Below are 18,720 nucleotides of genomic sequence, written 5' to 3'. Positions count from 1 at the left end.
CTACAAATACGTATATAGTATGGTGATATAGGATTGTACTCTATATTCAATTATTTATTTCTAATATAATCTACATAAAATATTATCCCCACTTATATATATTTAACAATTAATATTATGTAAATAATGCTTTTGTCATGTATAATAAATTCTAATATAATTATATTAGTATTAATTTACATTTCATATTTATATTTCATATATTTACTCATGGTAATAATAATTTATTTCATAATATTTTTATATTGTATATCATTAATAGAAAATTGTCATCTGTAATTATAAAAGTAATTGCACTTTTATCAATATAGTATAATTCTATTGTGCAGTTTTCAGCGAAAGGATTGAACTCTTAAGAAAAAAAAAGTCGTGACGCAAAGAACAAAAGCAGCTCTATAGAATTATCTAACACTTTCAGCGTCCGGGGCCAATACAACACTCTCTATAAATACTAATGCCGAGATTCCGTCTGTACATTGCTCCACAAGTCGAGCTAGGGGCACTTTCGACCCCGCTCCTAAAACCAAACTTAAAACTTCTGTGAAAGTACTGAAAGGTCAGATTGTGATTTTTGTGTGACATGATATTTATTTACATTTTTAATTTATTTTGACGCACAATAATAGTGTTCATTTGTGTTTTCAGTACGACTGGAAATATGAGGGTTTTCAGCGCTGTGTTGTTATGCATTGGTAAGTATTATAATATATTTTTTTTAAATTAAGCTTATACAATTATATATGTTAATTGATCATTGAATATGATTGATATGAATCCCTAATCCCATTTTTTTGTTTTAATAACGAGACACATTTAATCATAATCATAAAAAAAACATCATATACATGATTTATTAGGCTTTTAAACAGACCAAATCAACTTTTATTTCTCTTGACTAATGTAAAAAAATATGACTAACAAACAATAAAAAACGCAAATAAAAATCCTTTATATTAAATATGGTATTAAAATTTACGTTATGCTGAAAGACGAACGGAATAAATTAATTCAATAACTCTTATAATCGTGTTAATTGTTTCGTACGAGTCCGAATTTGAACCGAGGGCGGAAAGCTATTGTTATAATATACTAGTAGTCAACTTGTAGCTGTTACTGGACTAAGGATATGTAGGTAGCTGCCAAGGGCTTGCAGGCAATATGTGTAGCTGCTTACAGACTTGTCGCCGCTTAATGGTCCGAGAAAAATACGTCATACTTTGACGTATTTTTCTTTTTTGGTGTCTTTTCCTTTTTTTTAATGGAGAAGTATTTTACATTGTTCTTCATTAAGGCAATCATTTTAAAATTTGGTGCTAGATAGATTTCTATCTATCTATAATAGAATAGAATATGCATTATTGTACACCAAAACAGTTATAGAAACATACAGCGATAAAAACAAACATAAAAAATATGAGTTTGGCCTTAAACAAACTGGCCATGTGGAGTCAACATGGCTTAATCCGGCTCTGCTTGTCTTAAAATAAGACACAAAATAGTAAAATTCGATAATAAAATATTTCTCGACCATAGAAGTATGTATATAATTATATATTATTTTTTAATTTCTATTAATAAAGACCACAATTAATACGTAAATCTACTGAGTATTTGCGTTTTCGCTCAATAAGAACTTAAAACGAAAAAAAAAATCACATATAATCCATAGTTGCATCCAATTTATCGTATAATATATAAAAACTATAAATTTCTTAATTAATATAACTAAAACGATAATGTAATTAAATAAAACTTAACTCATACTATACAGTACGGTACAGTACAGTATACATAAAATTAGAAAATACATGCCGGTATACGAGAATAACATGAGATATTTTGATTCTGATATTATTTCACTTTCCCTTAGAAACCCGAGCTCAAGTTATAGATGCATAAAAACCACAGCTTCAGGTTAAATGTTAGTTTTAACTTAAGGGTCACGTATATAACAATTTTTTCTAGCGTCCGGACAAAGGTCTTAAGAATGAGTGCTTAAAACTAATATATTTTCTAAAAACTGGTGATCTTTTGAAACCAAAACAAAAAAGGTCCTCTATTTAAATGTTCACATCTTATTCTAATTTTGAGCTGCAGTATTTAAATGGTTATGAAAATAATTTTTATCTCATGGGATATTATCTTGCCTAAGATTAGTTTAAGGTACAACTCAAACGCGCAGCGTAGCGAAGGGCCATTGACTAAAAACCGCCTGAAAATTAAAATCACGATGCACTCAGTTTATGTATTGCTCTTTGCGCGATTATTATTGGCGACCAGCATTGAGAAATTATGAAAAAAATTATCATTTGATATTGAAAAACTTAACATGTAACACTTAAATGCCATCCAGCGTTGTCACCAATTATGCACAAGAAAGTTATTTAATTGATATTTTCAGAGCCTGTTAGTAAATTCTACATTATTTTCCAAAGTGAAAACATTATATTGAATTACTAAATATATTAAATACGTAGCCTATATAGGTTAATATTATTTCAAGAGAGCCTCAGACCTTAAGAACCTCAAAACCTATGACGAAAGTTATCAATAAAAAACATTCAACATATTATATTAACAATTTCATTTTAATTCCAATAAAATAGTAATCAAATACTTAGTAAACACTTTCGGACACTTCAATCTCTGAATCAAAATGTAACAATAATCACACGTAATAATAACACGCGATCTTAGTTACATGTTAAACAAATGGAGCAAAACAAATTGTAGATGTTATCTAAGATTTAGCCAGGAAATATATGCATTCCTTCCGAATTGTCTATCGTGATACAAATCGTTGTAACGGTCGAACGATTCGAATAATCATGCGTGTGAATGTATTTATGTAAGCTTAATTCTTATGTTTACTTTTTAACGCTTCTTATTCTGTAATGTATCATTTTGATTTCAGATTTTAGTCGAAATTTAGTTTTTATTTGATTTATTATTAATGATCGTATCGACGTACAATTAAAATAATTTTATGTATAATCTTAAGTTCTAAACTTTCTCTGTAATATATATTATTGCTTAATTTAAATGTATGCCTAGATTGATTTGAAGATAGATGGAAATTGAAAATATATTTTTACAGGGTCGGTCTCCCTCGCAACCTCAGCGCCGGTCAACCAAAAAAACTCATCACCACAAAGAGTTGAATATGACTACGAATATGACAATTCAAACTCGAATCAGGCGAGAGACCCAGCAGAGGCTGCAAGCCACTATGACGCTTACATCCAGGACGTCCAGGCCGCTGCCACTGGTGGTGGTAACAATGCGAAGAAAGGTTTCAGTCAGGGCAGTGGTTTACGGACGATAGCTGTTGGCTCGGCTAATCAAGCGAAGACGGCGCTTGGCAATCAACAAGCAGCGGCATATCAAGCGGCGTACGTGGCTAAGAATACGTTGGCGCAATCCGCGGCGCAGTCTAGTGCGACAGCTCAGGCTGCGCTGGCGGGAAAGCAAGTTATCCTCTCTGGATTGGAGCAGCAAGTGCGTGATGCGAAGGTGTCGCTACAGGGCGAGGAAATGCAGCTGCAACAGGCTAAGAGAGCGGCCCAATCGGCGGCACAAGCTGCACAACAAGCTATGCACCAGGTATGTGGTAACAAAGCCATTGTATGGGGAATTGAAAAGAAAAATAAAGTTCCATTTACTATATAAGGGTTATAGGAACAAATTTGCTTCTTTTTGGAATTTATTATTTATTTATTTATTTAATTATAATAACTATGTTTATAGAAGCCAAGACGTTTCAGCTTTTAATATGGATATGAAGAGCGTTTTAACCTTACAGTATTTAATAAAGCGCAATTAGAAGCGGATATTAAAACTAAAGCCGTTACATTAAACACGGACAAAGTTGCGTAAATTTATCGAAATAAAATGAAAAAAAAAATAAACATTAAGTTATCGATAAGTAACTTTAAATTTAGTGTCGTTCCAGTTTCGTTATACAATTTATTTTAAAAATAAAACAGCATAACAAAAGGTTTAGTGACGTAAACATTACTAAGAAAATGTAATTAGGTAGGTGAACAAAACTTTTGCTTGATATAACTTATAAGTGATCTATTGTAAAATCATTTTACAATATATAAATTATTACAACACGACAGACTTTTATAATATTTTTTTCTTTCGCGCCTCGGAATGCACGTAAAGCTGTTGGTTCTGCGTCTGAATTATTTCCGGTCGTGTCGGATTGCCGTCCTATCGGTAGAATATATGATGAGTGGGTGATACCTAACCAGACGGACTCGCACAAAGCCCTTCTCCAAGTGTTCATTTATAACACTTAATAAAATTAACGGTAATGATCTAAAAAATATGTCAGATTTGAAATTTATAATATTTACAAGCACAGTTTACCATTAAATTACTTTAAAGCGTGCTTGAACAAATGCTATAAATTAATAAAAACAATGAAACGTCCTGTCTACATTTTTACTAAAAATGCTTATACCAAATGTAGTAAATAAAATAATAAGATATAAACCTATTTTTTTATAAATCTTACATCAATTTTAAGATACAGATAAAAAATCTAATTCCATTCGTGTTCTTCAAAAATAACGAAACGAATTGTTTATATTTCTAAACCGCATCGTAAACAACTTATTTAAAAATAAAAAAATATAATGACTTTAGAGAAATAATTTAATTGTAGCAACAACTCATTTCTTATAGATGATTGCGTTTCGTTGTTGCTACAAAGATGCAAAAAGTATTGAATTATTTGCGAAATTATTGATTACAAGCCCGTTGTTAAAGTATGGTGAAATAAAATAAACAACAAATTGATTTACGTGCATACTAATGATATTGAAAGAACGGCATTTCGTTTCGTAGAAGAAGTATTCAACAATTTGATCTGACTTGTATATAATTAACAATTTGAATTTGCAGTAAACTTCGATGGATTAACAAGCGTCAATTACAATTATTATATATATAATATTTCCATATAAACAATATGTTATATTATATTTTAAGTCTTAAGTCCTTTAGTAGTTCGAGATGAAAATAACAAAAAAACTGGAACTATCATAAGGAAACCCGTATGACAGTTTAAGGTTTTGTTAAAAAATACATTTCGGATTGAGTACAATTACATATTTTTTTTTTATATATAATCGTCATATCTAAATTTCTATTTCAATAGCTCACGTCTATCTCACATACAGTTAAAAGCTATAATGGATTTCTTTGCTCGTGACGTAATCTCGTCAAGAAATTGACACGCTCCAATAATCAACCATGACACAGAAATGTATCTAGACAGTTTTTTAATTGTATTCTTAAATCGGCTATTTATTTTTTATTTGAACACGTTTTTCTGTTGTACTTCACTTATCGAACACAATCTTACGAAAAGTGCATAAGGTTGTGTTTGATAAGAATATTTCTGCTTCGTTTTACATTTGGTTAAACCTAATTTAAGATAATGTTGATTCTATGTCTTTTATTTTGTATAAGCTTCTCTTGGCTAGACAACGTTTTTAGCGTAATATGTACAACTCTATCGGTTTCCCACTGGCCTCCTTCCAGATGTCGAAGGTGTTCTAAGCCGAGGTTCGGCCTTATAGGAGGCGCCCTTTAGGACACGCGTATTTTGAGCCCCTAATTGGGCTCCCAACATCAATTCGAAAAAAAAGTCTCGATTTACGCGGTGCCACTAAAGCTCCAAGTCGGCATGATTTTCTTCGACATTTTCAACAATCATTGTTAAAGTTCAGCCAATTGACATAAATCCCTTATGAAGCATACACGTAAATCTTCCTTATATATTCCTAATAATCCTACATAATTCTTCCTCCATCTATTGGTAAAAAAAACTATAAAATACGTTCGGAACTTTATTTTATAATATTATATATTAGTGGTTGAAATACAATATAACATAACGATACATAATATTTTTAATTTATTTAAAATATATATAAAATAACGTCACCTCAATAACATAAAGTAATAAAAATTTAAATTTCCTTTCAAAATACTTTAAATTGAAGTCACCAAATTAAAACTAAACATAAAATTTATAATTTAGGTGAACGTGATCCAAGCTGCTCTAAATGCCGCACAAGCGACGTCGGAGAATGCGAACGAGGCGGCTTCACAAGCGGCTGGTGAGTTGGGAGCTCAGACCGCTATGGTGGGCGCGGCGCGACAGAGGTTGCAAACCCTGCAGGAACAGCTCAAGGGCGTCAGGATTGACTTCGAGGCCACGCAGTCGGCAGCGAGAAAGGCTCAGGTGAGTTTTAAGCTTAAATAAACTACATATATCAGGAATTAGGTACCAGAACCAGATTAGTGTAAGAAAACAACAGTTCTATTAGAGTAAGATGACTACAATATGTTATATTAATAAAATTAATATTTAATTAATTAAGGGTCGGTTGGTAGATACTTGCATTTCACGCCGAAGGTTGTGGACATGAACGCATGAACATGTTTGTTTGTCCAGAGTCTGGGTGTAATTATCTATATAAATATGTATTTACAAAAGAAAAGTGGTATATGTAGTATATCAGTTGTCTGGTTTCCATAGTACAAGCTCAGCTTAGTTTGGGATGAGATGGCCGTGTGTGAATAATGTCCCAGGATATTATTATATTATTAGGTCACCTACGTCAAAGGTGCTACATTGACAATACGAAATAACACTTACTATTAAAAAGTACATTAAATAATGCAATGTAACAAATATGTCGATAACAAATTTACAGAATAGTAGATTTAAAAATTTCTAGACAACAATATACGGCCTTTTTATAATCTGTGTAATGCAAAAACCATTAAGATTTTGAAAATCTAAAACATTACTTTATCTTTGCTATACATGCTCGGTCCAAGACACTATGAAGAATAGGCATTGTTCCCTTTATTAGATAAAACCTAAAAAAAATACCTACATTAAAACGTCAGGACGTTCTTAAAACATTTTGGAAACAGTAGCAGTAGTGTCAAGTATATCCTAATTGAATTTGAAGATTTCTTTAAATATTTAAAAACGTTGAACTACTATAAATCAGGTTTAATTCATTAACATATGCGACAACCTTATATAACAATTATTCATCATCAATTATATTCTTATCGTTTCATAACAGGAAACTAGCAACGCGAAGATGTATATTTTGGAAGACTTAACAATATCGGTGTTCTTCTAAATCGCCAAAGCTAAATTAATCTCTTTCGACTGATGATAACTATTTGTTTTATTTATTTTAAATAAAACTGTTATTTATTAATTCTTTCTTTTCTTTACAACTCATACGTTTTCTTGCAATGGTTGTTGCTTAAAATTAGATTACATTTGATAGATAACAAATTACGCCAATACATTAATGAATTTAGTTTGCTGATGCCATACTAGTTTAATGAAGCGTCAAAAACAACAGTGTCCATGATAGACCATCTCTGACTCAAAAATGTTTTCTTTTTTATCTCAGGCGGCGGCCCAGCAGGCGCAGGCTAACGCAGCGGAGGCAGCAGCGAAGGCTGCAGCCGCCGGACTCGGCCAGCATCGGGATAACTCCCACGAAGGTACGAGCTACGAGGAGTACAAAGCGGCCCCGGAACAGAGCCAGGAATATTACCAGTCGGACTTCCAAAACTAGTAACAATAAGGGTCTAGGTGCTGATGTTCCAAATCCTCGGTTCGGTTCTAGGACAATGTGATTTTCATAGGTCCCCAGTCCAACCAGTACAATAGATTAAAATCATTTAAATTCAGTATTAAATGTTCACAATTTGAAATCGACTAAGAGGTTTGTTGGAATAATCAGTAATTTTTGTATTTATTGGAATATGAGAAAGTTTGTTCGGATAATTTATATAAATTGCTGCTCTACACGTTTCCGTATCACTATTATTGATTTATTTTATTTAAATTCTTACTATTGATCGTTTGTTTTACCTAAAATAGAAATCGATTTCTTATTCCAATATTCACAAAATGTTAATGTAAATATTTCCCTTCATTAGAAATATAAAGCTAGGTTAATATGTGATACAATTTTTATATATTTTTTTACATCGAATGTAAGCAATATTTATGATGTCATACTTTCATTTTTGTATTCATAATTATATTTATGTATTATACAAAAATGGAAAGTGCTCATTTGTAACAATACTAACTCTAAAGTTAAGTGCGATGTCGAAGAAAAAAGGTGAAAATGGATCAACAATTTATTTAATAAATAATCTGTTTTCTTAAATAGTATTTCAATATTTAAATGACTCTACTTGACAAGCGACTTGACTCCTGACTGACATCTCACTTACACTTATCGACTACGACTAACCCTTGCCTTTATTAATAGTAATATCATATAAGTAGCTGCTACAGAAATGCTGATTATGTTTAGCTAACAGTCAATAAATCACTTATGTTGGCAGTAATAATAATTCAAAGACATACCTAACTTTCCTAACTAATGACCTCATCTGGGCAACCTAACCAGTAACCCACATCCCCCTCCTCGGACGAATCAAGCAGATTCGTTAACCGAGCGCTTTCCCTTCTTTCAGAGTCCGGTCCAATCCAGATTCCAGCCAACAAACCATTGCACACAAACCAGAACCAAGGAAATGCAAAAATTATATCACATAACAACGCTCCAGTACAAAAGCAACTAGCTTTTAATCTGTCATACTATCCTGAAAACCGGTTCCAACCGGATAACACCTCTCCGGTCCAGTATAAATCGCTTTCAACCACGAGCCAGAATGAACCTTTAAATATTTCCACTGAAACAAAATCAATTCCTTTGCTTGATTCGGAATCTTATGAAAATTTTCCAACTTTTGCCGATAGTGGTTACGTTTTAAATTCCGGTCATGGAAATTTCGGTGCCAAATGGTAGATCGGCGACTGAATCGATGAAGGTAGGTAAATTATTAAATTTATAGTTTCAGCGAAGTTATCATTATATAGTATTGCTTTATAGCACCTTAAAGACTAACCCCTCTATAAAAAGTGTTTGTCAACAACCATTTCTTAATTTCAATAATAAATAACAATAAACAGTTTTAAAACAAATTAAACGTCATAATCTCGAAAAACAAAATTCGAATCTTACATTTTCCAGAAAAAGCACAAGAAGAGCTAGCGGACGGAGAAGTGGAGGAAGAGGAGGAGGCAGAAGAAGATTGTGAAGAGTAAAAAAGCCGCCGCCTAGCTAGTTCAATGCCATTGTTGATAGAGTTTTTGACTATTTTGAACGATATAATATTTAAGAAGAAATAATGAAATATTTGTTACAATGAGATTGTCCGGTTTCACTATCGTTAAAATATAAAATAATTATGGTTTATTTAAGATTAATATGCTAATTTAAATCACAAGAGCGTATGTATTTCACGTGTAATAGAATTGCAAATATCATACGGGTCCTTAAAATAGGTACTAAAATAAATGAAAATTAAAATTTGTGATCCTAAAATTTGATAGATATACATAGATTGTGATGCTGTGTGGCAATACATAAATATGAAGACAGATAAAATTATTTTATAGATAAAATACAATGAAGGCACAGACAACATGTCCGAGGACATAAAATGATAGTCAAAAATTTAACTAACTTCCTTAGCTTATAATTTTATTGTTTATTATTAGGTGTTAATAGTTTTGTTTAAATGTAAGACGCAATATATGTACCAACGATATTGTCACTAAAATAATGAAAAATAGATGATTAATTTTTATTCGTTCTTACATTCCTATGTAGAAATAGCGTAAGATATGATGCCCTTGTATGATGAAACCGAAAATAAAAAATAAAAAGTTGAAAAAATGTTTTTAGTTAATTTAATTTTAATTATATTCATCAATCAATCATATCATAATACAGAGGTCGCTACTGCACTCGTTAACATCAACTCCGTCAATTTAATTTGTTTATATTTATTTTTTCGCTTGTTTGCTATAATTGTTTACCCTATTTCAATTCGTGATAGTTCAAAGTTTATCAAGAAACGTTATCTCGTCCTCTCTTTAAGTGGATACTCTCTTTTCGAGGTAAATTGAAAACTTTGTGGACCCAAACTTTAACTGGTGGTAGGGCTTTGTGCAAGCTCGTCTGGGTAGGTACCACCCACTCATCAGATATTCTACCGCAAAACAGCAATACTTGATATTGTTGTGTTCCGGTTTGAAGGGTGAGTGAGCCAGTGTAATTACAGGCACAAGGGACATAAAATCTTAGTTCCCAAGGTTGGTGGCGCATTGGATATGTAAGCGATGGTTGACATTTCTTACAATGCTAATGTCTAAGAGCGTTGGTGACCACTTACCATCAGGTGGCCCATATGCTCGTCCGCCTTCCTATTCTATAAAAAAAAAAAAAAGAGAAAGTGTTAATGACAGTAATCTTCAATTAAATACTTAAGTGCCTGTGCGTGTATCATCTTAAATTGGTACTTATTACAGTGAGGAGTTTGAACGTTTTTAAAGTGTAAAAAGTGAATCATAGTATTTCTGGTGAACATTTAATAATTATAAACCCAAGTTGTCGGTGCTTGTAATATTACTGTTTTCACTTTACCCGCTTTGCAATATTCTAAAACACTCCATTTTCTACTGAAGGACATTTTTACCATATGTGATACATACGCGCTTGCCTCCTCATTACACATGGGTGCTTTGAACACTTGAGACGAGACGGGCACGAGATCACTTCCCGAAAAAAAAAAAATATTTTTCCTTTTTTTTTTTTGATATATTATAAAGAAGATTTTATTTCATATTACTTTTATCTTTCGCCTATAAAGAAAGCATTAACTATGAATAAATTTGGGTGTTGCACATCTACTAAAGCAGATCAAGCCAGCATACTGAACTGTAAGCTCTGTCAGATTTCTTTTCACTATCGCTGTATTTTTCCTCAAAAAGAGAACAAAAAATTGTCATCCGATCTTAAATCATCGTGGATTTGCCCCGATTGCTCACAAAAATGCCGCGTTCCGAACTATCGTAATAAAGATAATACACCTGTTCGTGGCAATGCTCGCGACGTCAGCGATAGTGAGGAGGATTCGGCCGACGACAATATAACCCTGCGTGTTCGGCCGAAACAAGACCAGATCGGGCAGTCTCTATCTCTGGATATACAGAATATTATTAAATCGGAATTTAGTGCAATGAAACTGGATTTGAGCAGCATCTCTAATGAAATTACCTCACTTAGACAAGAAATACAGGATATCAAAATAGCTATGGGTTTTATCAACGACGAATACAATAAAATTAATGATAAAATATTTCAAATGGAGACAAAGTTTAAGGCTTTTGATGCTTTAGTTACCAGCGTTGAACACTTAAAGTCTGTATCCGAAAAAATAGAAATGGATATAAATACAAAGGATCAGTGGGCGAGACGCTCTAACATCGAAATCTGTGGTATTCCAGAAAAGAAGGGCGAGAACCTTCTCCGACTCACAGAGGAAATTGCTGTTAAGGCTGGTTTCGACTTGAAGCCCTCGGATATTGATTTTGTAACGCGTGTCGCATCTAATAGCCAAGTCAATAAACCCAAACCCATTGTTATCCGTTTGCAAGCGCGCTATAGAAAAGACGATTTTTTGGCTTGCTTGTAAAAGTTGAAGTTAATGTGTAGTGATCTGGGCTTTGCAAAAAATGACTCTCGTATTTATTTTAATGACCATTTAACTAAATTTAATAAAATGCTCTTACATCGTGCTAAAACTTTATCTAATGAGCAAAAATATAAATATGTTTGGGTCAAAAATTGCTCAATTATGGTTAGAAAAGGTGACACCAGCCCCGTTATTCATATTGCGAATGTCAATGATTTAAAAAAAATCAAATAGGCGTTATTATGTTTCAATTGTCATCTTTTGTTTTACTTATTGCGTACATAAATAGCTGTTTCTTTTTTCTATGTTGTTTATAACAAACTAATGATTACCAAACTTTATTTGCTTGACAAGTGTATGAACATTTTTATTATTTTTAAATTTGTGAATATTAATTATGCTTATAATCCTCGGTCACCGTGTTGGATCATAATAATTTAAAAATTTATTATCAAAATGTTCGTGGGTTGCGCACCAAAACTAACTTATTGTATAAAAGTTTGCTTCTTAACGATTTTGACATTATCTGTTTAAGTGAAACCTGGCTATTGGATTCGGTGCTTAATTCTGAACTTTTTGACTATCGTTATATTGTATATCGATGCGACCGCAACTATCAGGGTCGTGGTGATAAAATGGGCGGCGGAGTGCTGGTTGCATTACGTCGTGAGTTTGAAATACACAGTTTTGAAAGGGTAATTTTTGATCAATTTGCAGCTGAAGCCATAGTTGTCACTATTCGTCTTAAACAATCACGCTTGCTAAACATTTACTGTTGTTACTTTCCTCACTGCCCGCAGCAAGTAGAGTCCGAAAATTACTTTTTTGATTTAATCTCTAAATTACTTTTTGATAAACCTAACGATATTTATTTAATCCTGGGCGATTTTAATGTAAGCAATGGGCAATGGATACAGGTCGAAGATTATATGGAGTTGTCCGACTCTCTCGGAGACTCATTAGTAACTATATTACACAATTTTCTGTCTTTTTCCAATCTAAAGCAGTATAATGTTATTTGGAACTGTACTGATCGTTTATTAGACTTAGTTTTTTGTAATCGAAACTGTAATGTCTCTAAATGTCCGTTTCCCCTACTCGATGAAGACAAATACCACCCGGCTCTAGAAATATCTTCATTGCAAGTACACGCCGAATTAATGCGTCACTCTCCCCATTCAATCCGTCTTTTTCATAAAGCCAATGATGAGGCAATTAACAAGTCTCTTAATGAAATTGATTGGGAATTTCGTTTTTCAAATCTTGATATTGAATCTGCTACGGCTACTTTTTATAATATCGTTTATAGTATTATCGATCACCATATACCATCCAGAATAGTCAAGGTCTCACATAAATATCCTGTTTGGTACACTAAACCTTTAATAAAAATAATTAATGAAAAATTAAAATATCATAGAAAATGTAAAACTTACTCTAGACTTAAGGATTATGACACATTTTTGCTTCTGAGGGATTTTTTTTTATTTTATTTTATTTATTTTATTTATTTTAAGGACCACTAGTAGCTACTACATGTTTTAATGACAAATGTAAAACAATTTAGTGAAAATAGCTAACATGTGAAGCTTTTTAAAGTAGCCACAACAATTACAATATTTGTTTTAAAAATACATTAACACATAATTATAGCAACATGAGTAGAAAGATTAAAAAAAAAAAGTCCAAATTGGTACAAATTAAAGATCATAAAAAAATAAACATGCACTTAATAAAATTAAAATTAATAACACAAATAGTTTGAAATTGATATAGGTACAAATTAAAATTAAATAATTCATTAAATTCATGCAAAGTTTACGTTACAAAAAATTACTAAAAATATACTAATTAATACAAAATAAAATTAAGATAACATTATTTATTATTTATTTATTTATTTATTATTTATTTGCATCTCTTAACAATTCTAGCGCCCGTTTACGATAAATCATGGCAGAGTCATTAAAAATATCTAGATCTTGACAAAAACCATTGTACAACCGTGATGATCTAGGCATTGGTGCATTACATCCTAATTTCGTTTTTGATATTCTGACATCAAAAGTGCCCAGAAAACTACGAACATTGCGCCTTGGAATACGATAGTATATCTTTTCAAGTAAGTAAGTACAGTCGATCTCGTTACGAATTATCTTAAATAGGAAAGAGAGATCTAATAATTGTCTGCGTACAGAGAGACTATCCATATTAAAGTCTTTCAAGAGATTGCTGTAATTTTTATTAGATTTATTGTATGAGGTTTTTTTGTTTCTGGATAGATGATATACAAATCGCTTCTGTATTCTCTCTATACGCAGACGATGTACATTGTAACAAGGATTCCACACAACACTACCGTACTCCAGTACACTACGCACGTAAGCGTTATAGATTATTTTTTTCGTGTTATTCGTGAAGTGTTTACCATTTCTAATTAAAAATCCTAACGTTTTGGAACTTTTCGTAATTATTTTATTGAAGTGCGGGACAAAAGTAAGCTTGTCATCAAAAATGACACCCAAATCACTTATTTCAAAAACTTCCTCCAACTTGATGTTATCAATGCTATATATTGTTTTGATTATATTGAGATTTCGCGTAAATTTTATATGCTTGCATTTACTGACGTTTAATTCCATTTTATTATTTTTACACCAATTATATATAGCATTAATATCCACCTGTAAGAGCTCTGAGTCAGCTAAGTTGTTTATTACTTTTGTTAATTTTAAATCGTCCGCAAATAAAAATACTCTACTATAATGTACCGTATCGCAAATATCATTAATGAAGATATTAAAGAGCCAAGGTCCTAAGTGTGACCCTTGAGGAACCCCGGAGCAGGCTTTATATAGACTCGAGCTAAAACCTTTTAAGACAACAAATTGTTGTCTATTGTATAAATATGATTTGAACCACTCAAGCATATTACCATTGAATCCGTACTTGCTTAGTTTTAAGAGTAAAATATCGTGCGAAACTTTGTCGAAAGCCTTGGTTAAATCGGTATAAATTGCGTCAACTTGCTTGTGGTTATCAATAGCTGGCACAATGAATTCACTGTACGAAACAAGATTTGATGTTGTAGATCGACCCTTTATAAAGCCATGCTGGTTATTATTATTCATTTGCTTTACATGACATTCTAGATATGGGTAAACTATTGCTTCAAATACTTTGGCAAAAGTGGAAAGTATGGAAATCGGTCTATAATTCTCAATGCACTCACTACCCTTGGACTTATATACTGGTACGATCCTAGCTATTTTCCACTTATCGGGAAAAACACCTGAGCGAAGTGATTCGTTGTATAATAAATATAAAGGGAAACTTAGTACCCATGCACATTTAGAAATAAATATAGGAGGGATATTATCATAACCTGTCCCTTTAGTTGTATCAAGTCTTTTTAAGTATTGATAAATCTGTCTTCGCGATATTACAAAATTAGTGAACGCTCCAAAGTCATGTTTACATTGATTACTATAAGATGGTAATATATATGAACTTTGAGATTGTGTGTAAACAGAAGCAAAATACAAGGCAAATTCGTTACAAATTTCTGATCCCGATTTCATTACTTTTTGTTTGTAAGTCATTATGCCTGGGAGTGCGGTACTATTATCTTGTTTGCCCTTAAGGTATGACCAAAAATATTTAGGATTTCTACTAATATTTTCTTCAACAATCTTAATGTAATTATTGTAGCAAATTTTCGATAAATCTGCACAACGTTTGCTCAAAAGACGTAATGAAATTTCATCAAGTGGGTTTTTATATATTTTGTATTTATTTAAAAAAACTTGTTTCTCCTTATATAAATTTATCATTTCCTTAGTGAACCATGGAGGATATTGTTTACCTTTTTTGTTTCTTTTTTGGTACATATTTTTCGATCAATTTGTTCAAAATTTTATAAAATTTATCGATCATTAGGTTTATTGACTTACAATTACAAAATTCGCTTAACCAATTGATATTATTTAATTCTGAAATTATACTTACGTAGTCAGCTTTAAAATAGTTCTTCTTATCACCAATAACATTACTTTTTAAAGAAGTTCCTGATGAATAAGAAACTAATATATCTAAGGGAGGATGGTGGTGATCTGGAGGCACTATTGGCAAAATAGACTTACCAATTTTTATGTTATTATGATTACTGAATATTAAGTCTAATATTTTATTATTGTTATTACTAATGTTATTATGTTGAACTAAATTATTGAGAGATGCAAAATCAACTAGCAAATTTCCTAAGGAACTATTAGAAATAACATTATCATCAGTAGCGAACCAATTGATATTACTTAAATTAAAATCACCCACGAGCATAACATTTTGTCTATTCTCTGCAATTCTACTATTAAAATTATTGATAAAATTAGATAGCATATTACGGCTGACGGGAGGAGGCAAATAAACTGCACATAATGCAATTGAGTTACACTCATCGTGACAATTTTCTCGTTCAATATTTATCCAAAGATCTTCACACTGACTTTCACAAAAACTGAGTCGCATTGATTTCAGTTTATTTGAGACCGCCACTAAAACTCCACCACCATCTTTTTTACAATGTAAAAGTAAACTATCACGATCTCTTCTGTATACTGTATAACGGTTGTCGAATACTTCATGGTTCTCTATTTTATTATTAAGCCACGTTTCTGTTAATATAATAACATCATAATTTGTACACGATAAATTGCAGATGAAGTCATGAGTTTTAGTACGGAGACCTCGGACGTTCTGGTAGTATATATTAAGACCGTTGAATTTTATAACATGAAACACTAAAATGATCTATGAGTTTAGAGAGCAAAGCAATTTACTGAATATTATTCAAAACAGTATGATTTTTTACATAAATACATTCTGAATGTTCTGTCTTTCTCATAAATACCTTGCCCTGTCTAACCCACACAAATCTGTATTTTTTTTCTTTAGATTTTATTCGAGCTGCTGCATGTAAAGACTTAATAGCCGGTGACAAGTGTTCCATAACATATATTGGCTGCTTATCTGCTGCAATACCTATGTGACTTGTGTTAAGTTTATCGTCAGGATGCGATTTATTGTAATTAATGACACATGCTAGCATCGTGTCTCTCATTCGTGGTGTGGATAGCTTTACAATCACAGATCTGGGTCTTTTGTCGCTGTTGTTCAATTTTGCAACTCTAGTACAGTGATGTATATCAGACTCCTTTAGATCACATGATATTGCTTTACTCAGTTGCATTACTGCACTAATTAAATTTTCATTTTTATGCTCAGGAATCATTTGTATTTCAATGTTATTTGATCGATTATACTGCTCCATAGTATGTATTCGTTGTTGCAAATCAGATGTTACATTTTTTAGTGCATTTTTCTCTCTTTCCATTTCCGCAATTTTATCGTCGTAACTTGCAATTATTTTTTTAGTAGATTCGTATTCTTCGCTCAAAAAAGTCATCGAGTTTTCAATAGTAGATATTTGCTCTTTTATAGGTTTAAGATTCTCTTGAATCATTTTGTTTAACATGTTAGTGATATCATCCAATAGTAAATTTTTAAAGGCCTGAAACTCATTACGAATGATTTGTTCAACGTCTTGTTTAGTAAGTTGTTCTGATGCAGGCGACCACTTTTCAGACTGTTTGCTTTTTTGCCGATTTGTCACATTGTAAGATTCTGGAGAAGTATTATTTCTTGTTGTTATTATTTTTTTCTGTGGAATCATTCTTACTTAGTAACTACTATAACAGCAACTTCTTAACAGAAAAATAAATAAATTGAAATAGGTCACCAACAACTTGGGTTTGAACCCGTATCGCTCGTGCGTGGAAGTATGGTTCACACCGTTGGGCCAACGATATGGTTATCGTTCAAGTAAAAATTGCGAACTGTATGTACAATATTATAATCTGCGCCTGGAGATTTTATTAAACACCCGCTACAAAAAAAGTTATTCTCTTTGTATCTACTCACTTCACTGTATATTTTTAAAAGTATTTCTTTGTTTTAAAATAAATTACTAGAACTTTAGGTGTTTCTTAAAATCGTTTTATAAAGCATTTATTTCTATTAATACACTACTTTCTTAACTTATTTTGCTCGTAAAATAAGTCACTGCCCTCAGTAAAAGTACCTATATTATATAATTATCGTTTCACCCTTTTGCGTATTAAACTTATTCAAACAATAATGTTTTTATATAGATCACACACTGTCTTTGTTATTTACACATATCTACGTTTTATGATTTCTAAACACAGTCCTTATATTTTTAAAACAATTTTTTTTTACGGAGCTATATAGTTCCGTGCGCTTACGTCGATGACACTCTTGATGATAGACAGAGAAGAATTGAAATCGACTGTTATAATGCTTACATTGATCGCGCAGAATGCGAAATTAAGCGTAACAGCAAATATTTCTGGTCTTTCTTAAAATCAAAGAAGGAAGGTCCTAACGATTTACCAAACGTTATGGCTCTTGGGGACACAGCGTCATCTGATGGCGAGGAGATTAGCAACATGTTCAATAGTTATTTTCAATCTGTGTTTGAACCGGAAGGAGGTTCAGTTTCATTGCCACCGAAGAGTCGATCTTTCGTGGATCTACACTCTATTGAACTCTCAATTCCAATTGTCAAGAATTATCTTAGAAACCTCGATACACGCAAAGGTACCGGCCCCGATGATTTACCTCCCTGTTTTCTTAAACAATTTCGCAATGCATTAGCGTTACCAATATTTTTATTATTTAACATGTCTCTCCACACCGGATGTTTACCAACTTTATGGAAAAAATCTTACATTGTACCTATTTTAAAATCCGGTAGCAAACATGATATAAAAAATTATAGGCCCATATCCAAACTTTGCTGCATTGCGAAGTTGTTTGAAAAAATAATTTACGACACAATATTCCCTATTATACGTCCTCACTTAATAAATGAGCAACATGGTTTCATAAATAAAAGGTCGACGGAGACAAACTTATGTGAATTTTTGCATCAGGTTTCTAATTCCATGGATCAAGGACATCAGTTGGATGTCGTGTATACCGATTACTGCAAAGCCTTTGATAAAGTGTCTCATAATATACTTA

The 18,720-nt window shown here is 32.0% G+C and overlaps 2 protein-coding genes across 2 annotated transcripts; both read left to right on the top strand.

Moving 5' to 3' along the window:
* Positions 1-658: 658 nt before the first annotated feature.
* Positions 659-7,655, top strand: LOC126776391 (tol-Pal system protein TolA-like). The gene is made up of 4 exons (XM_050498884.1): positions 659-692; positions 3,098-3,603; positions 6,059-6,262; positions 7,464-7,655. Exons 1-4 carry the CDS (start codon positions 659-661, stop codon positions 7,629-7,631), a joined length of 912 nt encoding a protein of 303 aa, XP_050354841.1. The 3' UTR covers positions 7,632-7,655.
* A 3,148-nt stretch (positions 7,656-10,803) lies between these two features.
* Positions 10,804-11,616, top strand: LOC126776627 (uncharacterized). The gene has a single exon (XM_050499277.1). The coding sequence runs from the start codon at positions 10,804-10,806 to the stop codon at positions 11,614-11,616; it is 813 nt and encodes a 270-aa protein (XP_050355234.1).
* Positions 11,617-18,720: the final 7,104 nt, after the last annotated feature.

This window comes from Nymphalis io, chromosome 20 (genome assembly GCF_905147045.1).
Source record: "Nymphalis io chromosome 20, ilAglIoxx1.1, whole genome shotgun sequence".
Lineage (NCBI taxonomy): Eukaryota > Metazoa > Arthropoda > Insecta > Lepidoptera > Nymphalidae > Nymphalis > Nymphalis io.
Note: the sequence above shows the minus strand (reverse complement) of the source record. Positions and strands in the feature narration are given on the sequence as shown.

Excerpts from the sequence above, each read along its gene's own strand:
- LOC126776391 (XM_050498884.1), top strand. The coding sequence starts at position 659 with ATGAGGGTTTTCAGCGCTGTGTTGTTATGCATTG. Across the intron at positions 693-3,097 it reads CGCTGTGTTGTTATGCATTG|GGTCGGTCTCCCTCGCAACC; the intron begins GTAAGTATTATA and ends ATATTTTTACAG. Across the intron at positions 6,263-7,463 it reads CGGCAGCGAGAAAGGCTCAG|GCGGCGGCCCAGCAGGCGCA; the intron begins GTGAGTTTTAAG and ends TTTTTATCTCAG.
- LOC126776627 (XM_050499277.1), top strand. The coding sequence starts at position 10,804 with ATGAATAAATTTGGGTGTTGCACATCTACTAAAGCAGATCAAGCCAGC.